The sequence below is a fragment of the Salmo salar genome, chromosome ssa13 (assembly GCF_905237065.1).
Source record: "Salmo salar chromosome ssa13, Ssal_v3.1, whole genome shotgun sequence".
NCBI lineage: Eukaryota > Metazoa > Chordata > Actinopteri > Salmoniformes > Salmonidae > Salmo > Salmo salar.
This window is the reverse complement of record NC_059454.1, coordinates 86,538,644-86,549,317: the sequence shown is the minus strand read 5'-3', so window position 1 is coordinate 86,549,317 and position 10,674 is coordinate 86,538,644. Positions and strand designations below refer to the sequence as shown.

General features: G+C 39.6%; 2 protein-coding genes across 4 annotated transcripts; both read right to left on the bottom strand.

The window, feature by feature from the left end:
* Nucleotides 1-1,219: 1,219 nt before the first annotated feature.
* Nucleotides 1,220-6,491, bottom strand: LOC106567776 (gap junction beta-1 protein). 2 transcript variants are annotated; one of them, XM_014137501.2, is made up of 2 exons: nucleotides 5,960-6,491; nucleotides 1,220-4,526 (listed from the first exon to the last, which is right to left on the bottom strand). In XM_014137501.2, the coding sequence occupies exon 2, from the start codon at nucleotides 4,510-4,512 to the stop codon at nucleotides 3,790-3,792; it is 723 nt and encodes a 240-aa protein (XP_013992976.1). In that variant the 5' UTR covers nucleotides 4,513-4,526; nucleotides 5,960-6,491; the 3' UTR covers nucleotides 1,220-3,789. The 2 variants fall into 2 exon arrangements, with proteins under 2 accessions (XP_013992976.1, XP_045548283.1); XM_045692327.1 differs by lacking the exon at nucleotides 5,960-6,491 and adding an exon at nucleotides 4,845-5,051.
* Nucleotides 6,492-6,952: 461 nt separating this feature from the next.
* Nucleotides 6,953-10,210, bottom strand: igbp1 (immunoglobulin (CD79A) binding protein 1). Of its 2 annotated transcripts, none has more exons than XM_014137499.2 (6): nucleotides 9,745-10,210; nucleotides 9,142-9,444; nucleotides 8,695-8,890; nucleotides 8,527-8,603; nucleotides 8,216-8,331; nucleotides 6,953-8,074 (listed from the first exon to the last, which is right to left on the bottom strand). In XM_014137499.2, exons 1-6 carry the CDS (start codon nucleotides 9,954-9,956, stop codon nucleotides 7,926-7,928), a joined length of 1,053 nt encoding a protein of 350 aa, XP_013992974.1. In that variant the 5' UTR covers nucleotides 9,957-10,210; the 3' UTR covers nucleotides 6,953-7,925. The 2 variants fall into 2 exon arrangements, with proteins under 2 accessions (XP_013992974.1, XP_013992975.1); XM_014137500.2 differs by having other exon boundaries at nucleotides 8,222-8,331; nucleotides 9,745-10,207.
* Between the last annotated feature and the right edge of the window lie 464 nt (nucleotides 10,211-10,674).

Sequence of the window (10,674 nt, the reverse complement as noted above, 5' to 3'; positions counted from 1 at the left end):
TCTCAGTCAGACCTCACATCTGATAGACTCTCTATATATGGTCTCTATTGACGTGCTCCAGAAAAAGAGAAATGCCCTCACACTTGCCCCTGTTAGGTCCAGCTGTCCCCAGGGTGAATATTTCTTAGCCTCAGAGACTGACCCCTCACAAGGCTACGCTATTGATAACCTGGGACCATGCACTCTACCCAGCCAGTCTAAGGTTTTAATTGCTGAAGCTTCCTGACATTTCCTCACAGGTGGTCTGACAGCTCACAAGAACTGCAGCATTACAGTACCTCTGACTTTAAAAAGCTTCACAAGACTTCATTCTTTGATTGTGTTTCAATCAATAAAATCTATGGATTGGATTTTTCTCTTTCCAATTCTTACTCAATGGCACTGTCAAATGATCATAACAGCAGATAATCTAAACACCCTTAGTACCTGATGTTGTGGTTAGTTTTATATGTTTGTGCTGCTCTCCAGTGGCTTTCTGAAGTATCACATAAAGACTTTGTAGCGACTTCACCTTGTAACTCAAGACAACACACATAAAGCATTCAGAATACACTCATAATAGCTGTGTGTACTACTAGCTCGTTAATATTTCCATGTGGCTATTGCACATAATATAACTCAAGTGTTTTATTAGGAATGTCTAATTATATTAGCTACAGTAATACAAATATGTGCAAGACATTCAACATAACAAGGCATGGTATACAACAAAACAGGAACTAAAATACTATCAGGGTTGGGTAGGTTACTTTCTAAATGTAATCTGTTACAGTTACTAGTTCCCTGTCCAAAATTGTAATCAGTAACGTAACTTTTGGATTACCCAAACTCAGTAACGTAATCAGATTACATTCAGTTACTTTTAGATTACTTTCCCCTTAAGCGGCATTAGAAGGTAACAAAAATGTATGTTACCAATTGAACGACATCTTTTGCAGGATAAATCAATGTTAAAGTTTACATAGCTGGCCATATATGGATGTTACATTTTACTTTATGGGTTGGTTATGTAGGCTTCTTCTAACCCATCGCTTTCTAATACATATAATAATACGATTAAATTATATCTTTACATTAAAAACCAAAGTCTATCAGAATTCCAGTCATTCCAATAAATGTTATAAACCTTGATCTTCAAGAATAGGACTTGGAAATATGGAAGTATAGTTTAGCCAAATTGTTTTACCTGATCATGACCCCAAAACTAAGGACTTATTAGCCAGCCCTACTCTGTTGTTTATGACTTTGTTGTCATGGAGGACTGATTGGGCTCATTGATTCGAGGTGAAAAATAAATGCTGCGCTCATGGAATGGCATGCTTTGAGCACTACTGAAAAGTGCTATTTACATGTGAAAAATGAATGCCAAATGCTGCATTTGCTATTGGCCTATTGTTACATTTTTTGTTGGTGACACTTTGATATATTGATAATATGCAGCTGTTCAAAGTGCAAATCCACAGATGAAACAATAACCAAATGGTCATCCCGCCTCAGTTATGGCAAAAAGATGAGGGATGGACCTGGAGAAATGTAACCATGCTCAGATTAATAGACAGCTATGGATGCAAGGACTGACCATCCATGATATCAAATTATTGTTTTAACCATGTTATGAGGCTATAAAGTATTTGTTTACATTTACAATGTTTACAAACATTGGAGAAAAACAAGGTTATATTTTTGGTTCACATGGAGTGTGACAGTTGAACTAAACTCATGAGGCCTTTATAAGTTATATTCTTCAAGAATCAATGGATATATATAATTTATAAATCCAAGTACAGACTGGCCATTTAAGTCAATCAAAAGTTTGTGAGTTTGAACATGTGCCCATTAGGTCTATGGATAAAACATTTTTATAAGCATGAATTTCTTTGACCAAAGCGGCCGGCGGCAGCAAAGCCTAGTGGTTAGAGCGCTGGACTAGTAACCGAAAGGTTGCAAGATCGAATTCTCGAGATGAGAAGGTAAAAATCTGTCGTTCTGGCCCTGAATAACATTTACATTTTAGTCATTAAGCAGACGCCCAGAGCGACTTACAGTGGCGAATACATACATTTCATGCTTTTTTTTTTTGTACTGGCCCCCCGTGGGAATCGAACTCACAACCCTGGCGTTGCGCACACCATGCTCTACCAACTGAGCCACAGGGAAACCCATCTGGGAAGCTAAGGCAGTTAACCCACTGTTCGTAGACAGTCATTGAACTTGCCCAGTTAATTAAAGGTTAAAAAATAAAGCCCAATTTTTATTCCATAGGCTGGGATCCGCACTGTGCAGCTGTTGCAAGAGCGCATTTTTCACTGGCTGTCCACTGGTTTCAAAAACAATGATTGATAGGCAGCTTAAACTTCTTGAATTCAACCATTATTGGGTTCAGATACACATTTAGATTTGCGAACAGCCATCCACAACAACCACAATCCGTAAAACAAAAATAGCTAAATAAGAGAGCAGCGGTGTGATTCACATCAATGCGCTATGCAGATAACAATAATTTGTGATATCCGTATCGCAGTAGACTACACCATTGCTGTCATCCTTACCTCCAAGTGTTTATTCAAGTTAGATAATCTTTGGATGCCGACAGCAGTTGCACCATTGGAAGACATAGCTTGGACTGTAGCCTACAAAAGCCTATTCCTGCTCTTTTCCAGCGATCCATCAAACCCATTTGGTTTGTCATCATAGCGGTATCTGACTTCAAGCCAGACTCGCTCAGGTGGAACAAATTTACATTTGCGCCTTTTTTCAATGCTGATTTGAATGTCATTGAGAAAACAGAGAAGTGTCAAAGATTTTTTTTCGTCAAATCTCCTTTCTGAATTTAATTTAATCATCTAGTTTTTCAAAAGTATCTGTAATCTGATTACAATACTTTTGCTGGTAATGTAACGGATTACAGGTACCGTTTTTGTAATCCCTTACATGTACGGATTAAATGTACATGTACTCCATTACATGTGAAGTAAAAACTTTACAGTACCACAAATTCTAATCATATATTATCCTTTCTCTCACACACACAATAGTTTTAAAGCAGCAATGCAGTATTTAGTAAGAAAAATAATGAGATAGACATGAAAATTAATCATTTGGTTCTTTCATTGTAACTTCAACTAAGCACATTTTCTCATTCACTATTCTATTTTACTCTATACACTTGCATAATCAGTCTCATTCATAGCATTCAAAACACTATGTGGATGTCTTGAAGCACTTGATATTTCACTATGAAAGTGAGGTAGTTATTAGTAGTGCTTTGGAATAGCCTCATAGTTATTAGTAATACTCCACCACAACCACCAAATGTTGGTTAAATTCATCACTTGGACAGTTTTCTTGGGTTACTATTTATAATAAACCAGGGGTACCAATTCTTTGTCCTAATGATACCACATTATCAGTGATTAAAATGTCTATCAGGAATTGAAAACGATTTATGAATCATAATACAGAATGGATGATGAGTCGGTTTAGTTGCTTGAATCTTGCAGAGCATATCGAAGGTGACTGCATATTGAATTCAGCTAAATTTGAGACGTTACAAGGTAAGGGACTGTTAATAAATCAGTTTACCATACTTTTCTTCAGTCTCCTCTTCTGGAGCTTGTTCTATATCCAAACTGAAATTGTCCTTTGAGTCATATCTATTTGAAGCGTCATTTCAACAAGTATAGAAAAAGTGTGAACACCTTATTAATTAATGTTGTTAAGGCCATTACTTTGAGCTTTGAACATATGTGCCCAATTACAGTTACACAGTGTTGGTCCATTTAGCTTGTTCTAGTAGGAGCAGAGCTTTTGGGTGATCCATGCTCCCATGGTTGAGTCTCCAGCATTGCTTAAGTGCCTACTACAGGCCTTTCCCACTAGGAAGACCACCTCTGCGATGTTGAGCAGGATGCAGATCCCTGACACAGCCAGCATGAACACAGTGAAGACGGTCTTCTCTGTGGGCCTGGACACAAAGCAGTCCACTGTGTTGGGGCAGGGGTACGAGTCACACTTGACCAGCCGGATCATCTTATAGCCAGGGTAGATAATGTAGAAGAGATACATGAAGGTCACCTCAAAGATGATGCGGAAGAAGAGGCTGATGATGTATGTCCACCAAAGGGCACCTGCGATCTTCATCTTCTGGGTCTTGATCTGCTCCAGGTCCTTGGGGTTGGCCCGGCCAGACAGCTTGTAGAGTTTTTTGTCGATGTGTCGGCGGTGGGCCACATGCATGGCCACCAGCAGGGCTGGGGTGGACACCAGAATGAGCTGCAGGGCCCACAGACGGATATGTGAGATGGGGAAGAAGTGGTCATAACAGACGCTGTTGCAGCCGGGCTGCTGGGTATTACAGGTGAAGCCGGACTTCTCGTCACCCCACACACTCTCTGCTGCAACCACCAGGACCAGGATACGGAAGATGAAAAGGACAGAGAGCCAGATGCGACCGATGCCCGTGGAGTGTCTGTTTACACCGCTGATGACGGCATAAAAGGACGCCCAGTTCATTTTCGATTCCAGGTCTGAAAAACAAGGACGCCATTAAAATGATTTAATTGTAGAAAGCTTTGAAGTCAATAATGTTGATAAATTGTTGATCATTTTGCATAGGAAAATAGCCCTATATACGTAAGATATTTCCACAAGATTTCTGTATACAAATACTAATTGCACGGTTTGTTACTAAAAACACAGATTTCACATAACCCGCTTCACCAGTCAACACCACTGTCTGACCAGCACTGGTCTCTCCATCTTGTTATAATTCAGATCTATTGAATTCCATTGTTTGAGTCATTCCTGCCATGGCAGTAGAAGAGACTTGGAGAGGTGGAGGTTACCAAGCTCATCAGGAGGTGTAAGAGGCATAGGCAGCACCCAGGGTGGAGGACAACGTTGACCCGCTGGTGTAGCGTGGACATTGATGTGCGGCCAGTAGAGAACCAAACCTCTCTACATGCCCTGACTTTGGTGGGCGGCTTAAGAGCGCAAGCCTTTGGTCTGGCACTACACATCAGGTGACCATTTTCCCGAAGTCACTGGCAAGGGAGTATCTGCCCCAATGTGACCAGTGTGCCATGTTGACACTGGCACCAGCCTGCATGGTATATCTATGCCCCTCCCCCAGCCAGACTGACCACAGAGTGGGGTCATATTGGGGACTTTTATGTAATGTTCTATAATATGTGAAGTCACAACAAAGACTATGATAAGCCAATGCCAAAAGAGTCTACAGACAACATGGTTCAGGATTATTTCACTTTAACTCAGTCAAATCAAGATATAAATGAAAAAACATATTTCAGGATTTAAAAAACGTTCATGACAGATTTTTCCTGATAAAACGAGAAATTAGGTGATATGGTAAGAGAAGATTAAAGGAATACGATTCTTGAGCATGAGATCGCAAATTGAATGGCTAAATTAAGAATTCCACAATAAATCCTCTGTACAGCACTTTGAGATATCAGCTGATGTACGAAGGGCTATATAAATACATTTGATTTGAAGTATAGTTATTATTTAAGATTAGCATGTTTTCTTTATTCTTACAGTGTGCACCCCTGATTCTCTAAGATATTTCACAAGCAACCTATTATGGCTGTCACTGGAAAGCACAGCTATTGTTATCTAAGCCGCATACAATAGGCTATCTATGTAGAGGAATGAGTGAAGAAGAATGAAATACAACACAACTGGTGCTTTTAAATTATGTTAATACATCAATTACACTTTTATAAGGATACTTTTAGTTTATTAGTATTAATCCTAAATAAACATTTCCAGATCATCAGTACAAATGTTTGTTTGACTAGGCAGAAAGATGACCAGGGAGAGATCTCATCCCCTTTAACATGAAACCTAATCACAAACATGTAAATCATGACAAAAAAATTATGTGTATTCTTAATTTAGATTTCATAGCTGTAACAAATTATTAAATTCATGAAATTACCTTCAGTAGAAGTAGTGCACAAACACGCCCAGAAACAATTGAGTTACCATCAGTACAGATGGATTTCTTCCCATTAGTGAATCTGTGAACCAGAACACCATGAGTTTGCATTGCTAATGATTTCTCTCACACTAGCCACTGCCCTGCACAGTCGGAGTCATATGCTCTTGTGTGAATAATTTACATACAATAGCTGCTTTTATTAGATCCAACAAGCCCCTTTAGAATTCAGATCAAGCGCCTCAGTTTCCGCCTACCCTCAGCAAAGGAAAGAATCTGTGTGGACACAAAGAAGCCTGCCCTATCTATTGTGCACTGTACTGCAAGGGAAGTGAAGGCCGGTTTTGACACAATACGGAGTAAAAAGTACAAAACCCAAACAAAGAAAGTCTAACCACATGCAGAGGGAGTAAGTCTTACAGATAACAGTAGAGAAATAAATGCTTGTTTGTTCATAATTTTTTGTGTGTGTGTGTGCGTCAGTGTGTGTGGTATTTTCAAAGACATTCTAACCTTTCCTTGTATACCCACCTGCTGTCAAAAATGAAACTGACAATTCTAGTAAAGTTCTGAGGGATACTTTGGAGAGATCATTTTAAATAATCTTAAACAAGCCTCAGACAGATCAACATCTCATCTCTAGAGGGAGCTAGGCCCACTGATGACACACTGACTGAGGCCAAGTATCACAAAGACACATGAAGCGAGAACTAGGTGACCCACAATTGAGGTGGTCTACTGGGCATCCTTTCACTTTAGCAGTGGTCCAATGGGTATAAAATAAAATAAACGTTTAGTAAGGATGTGCAATACATTCATTTAATTGGCTGGGAAACAAATACATTTTCAGATCACAATTTATGCTTTCACCAAACGACATCAAGTTAGATGGGAGCAATAGTAGTCATGTTCAATATAGGATTTTGATGAATGCACATTTTGTGTATGTGTGTATATCGATGTGCCAATAACAATTTGCTTGACCATAGCAGCTTACTGTATCATATTTATTCTGGACCATATCCATATTTTCAATGCACTAGCAACTTCTTTAAGAAACAACGGGGAAAAAGTAAGTACAAAACACTCAAATCATTTCTTGTTACATTTCCTGCTATTGTGGAGAAAATAGACCAAGAGTTATCAAGTCTGACAAAGGAATCCACCAAGTCTGTCAAAACCAGTGCCTGTTCAAACTGTACATTTGTAAGAGGTGGAAAATAAATATGAGTCAGCCATACTTTTGAGAAGAGCAAATTGGCTTTCACAAACACAGTTCTTTAACAAAAAGCAAAACAAGATGAAAAGTGAGTAGCTACATAACATCATACCTGCATAGCAAACCATTATTCAGTTTCACAATGGACATCGATCAGAGGAAACATCTTTCAATATTGGGGTTTCTTGCGATGCACATCTTCCAGGTATAAGCACATGAGCTAACATAACCAATCAGATGAAGTATGGATGACAAAATTCAATCAATTTGTTGTACCTGTAGTGTTACCACCACCTTTTTAGGGCATTTCACAAGTCAACAGTTTAAGTGTTGCTGGATACTCTAAGGAAATATTACTCTGTTTGGGAGCAGCTGTTAAACAATATAATCAAATTCAGTTACTAATCTTCTTAAGCACAGCACTGCGCTGTCTCGACAGAGACTGGGCCTTGGTGTCAATGCTTAGTTGTGTATTTGCATAGAGCCTGCAGATCATATTAATGGCTGCCACTTAATAATGTTCGTCTGATATGGCCACAATGAAAACTGTGATTTGCAGCATCAGAAGAAAAAGAGACCATAAACAGACACTTATGAACAGTTTCTGTCTGGGATTGTATAAACCTCCCTTTTCTTCAAGGCCATCTTTCCATATACACTGGCAACTTGTTAAAATGTATTTAAGAGGGAATAAGAGCAGATGAATACTGCAGACCAGGTTGGCACTGTTGCTGTGTTTGAGGGTTGTCAGCCCATGTTTTTACGGTTCCCATAGCCTCTCCGATGTGTATCCTTCCAGTTGTCCCAGTCTCTAGCTTTCTGCAAGGCCTCCTCGTCATCATTTTCAACCCGCTTCTCTTTCTCTTCTTGCTCTCGCTCTTCTGCATCAACATCCTCTGAATGGGGGACAAATTGTATTTGGTGAATGAGAAAGGGTGGAAAAAAACATGGATCATGACAGTTTGAGTTTTCCCCAAAACAATGTATGTACATACAGTTAACTGTAAATAGAAAATAATTATGAACATCTCTTTTACCCCTACCAGTGCTGCGAGGGATCCCCTGGTCTGGCAGGGCATTTTTCTTCCTGTGCTGCTCATACCAGTCATCCACGGACATAGTAGGCAGGCTAGGATAGCCAGCCCCAAACACTCTGAAATTAAAAATTACACATTTTGATACATTATTCAACTATTTACTTCATGTCATATAATAAGCAAGTAGCTATGTAATTTTCATAAGGGAGATTGAACAGAGTACTTATTTTGTGAGTAGGAAACCGGCAAAACATTTTACATAAAAATGTGCAGAATGAGAAAATAAATGATAAGTTTGAGCAGGTGCCTACCTGGCCTGAACAGCATCTTTGGTGAGAATGAAGGGTTTCATGGGAGGCCTTTTAGATTGTGATGGCTCTGCTGAACTCTGCACATGGAAAATATAAAGAGCATCAGAATTTCACTCTTTCAATTAGTCATTGGTGAATGAGATTAGTTACATCTTCAAATCCATGTACCTGTTTTAGAACATCCATCCTGGTCAAAATCTCCATTTCCTGATCAATGCTCTCAATCTCCTCCAGGGATACAGCAATCCATTTCCTCAAGTTGAGGAGGTAGAAGTCTCTAACTATCTCATCATCTGCCTGCCCACTGTCCACTGCTGCCTTGATCTCTGATAGCTTGGCCTCAGTGTCCTTCCTCTGGGTGTATCTGCAGAGTATAGCACAATAAATAAGAGTCATCAGACCAATTTGGGTGCAGATGAATTGCCATTATAAAATAAACAAGAGAGATGTTTAAGTTGTTAAATAGCTGAAAGACATAACATATTTTAAGAGGCGCGTGACAGGTACTAGACCTTAAAGCATAGGCCTAAATATTACTTGTGCAGTGCTTAATCAAAACAATGCGTGTTCCGATTGTCAAAATCATTGTAATTGAAAAGCAGATGTTTCTGATACCTTTCTATCTTTGCCGCTCTTACTGTCGCCATTGCAATCAAGTCCGGAGGTTTGGGGGGCCCATTTGCAGGTTCTTCTTCCAGTGTGCCAGCAGAGTTTTCATTGGTTTTGGGTAGTTCAAACTTTGATATGTTATACTCCTTACATCTTTTCAAGAAGTCCAAAAAGTAACATCTAGCTATCTGAACTTGCTCTAGTCGTTTTGCCAGGTTCACTTGCTTCATAGTAAGAGCCCCCAGGAGGACAGGCAACATCAGATACTTCAGATCTGTGGTTGCTACCTCCTCCAAATCTTCATTTCGGCTAAAAAAAAAAAAACATGAAGAATGAACAAGAATGAACATGAACGCTTCATTTGCATTGCCATAGTGAACGTTAGCTAGCTAACTAGATTGTTTACAATTTATCCTAGCCCATCAAAAGTATCTAGCTGGCAAACTGTCAAGCAACTCTAAGGTGGAATCTGTTCGTTATCTAGTTGGCTGTACTATTTGATATATAATCATGCCCAATACACGATAGTAACTAGCTACCTGGGTATCTGGCTAATCATCATAACTTGAGTAGATAGCGATCTATAGTTAGTTTGCTAACGTTAGCTACCTGAACAAGTCGAGCTGGGCAACCATCCGCGTTGCCTCTTCCAGTTGCGTTATCCCACGCTTGATTTTAACCTGGATATGGGTAGCTGCGATGGGATCATTTGTGGTGTCCACCTCCTCATATAGTTTCCATCCCCGATCTAATAAATCAGATAGTTTAGGCGGTTCTTCTGCCTGACTTGGTGACAAGCTAGTGCTTTCAGCGGCTGCCATTATTTTTCTTATACGTAATGATTACTATCGGTTTCCGTATTCATTCTACGCTCACTTCCTTTATGACAAGATCCAAATGGTTTCCACTAGTTAGAACAGCCACGAAGTCAGAATTGTCGTTAAAATCATGATTGTGGCTAGGATTATGGTTAGGTTTCACTCTCGCCAAAATCTGTCCAAAATAAGCCCAATGCGTTTCAATTGGCTTATTTTGGACCTAAACTTGTCGCCTGCCTTCCCGCATTTGGGACAACGACTCCCATTGTTAGGGCGGAGACATGAACATCTCGTCAATTATATAAACATCTCTGTATAACTGCAGTATGTTGCAAATACTGCGTCCAAAAGAACACCGTTTTTTTACTGCAGTAACTTTGCAGTGTAACCACAGTTACAGTGCAATATAACTGCAGTTATTCTGCAATTACTGCGTCCCAAATAATACAGTCGACTGCAATTACTGCAGTTTCAAAACTGCGATCTGTTTTTGTAAGTGCGGCCACTGAGCCGCCTGACACTAAAACCTGCCTATCATTAAACGTATTATTCTGTACGTAAATTGTGCAACCCAAATTTAGTATGATCATAGTTCAGATATTTCACTGGATGTATAAATGTGAAGCATCCGGTTGGCGTTTCCACTCACTACCAAATATGGTGATGAGAGGAAGCCCAGTGGCCGGCAGTGGGAGAAGATTAAGCGAGTTCGATTTAGCAA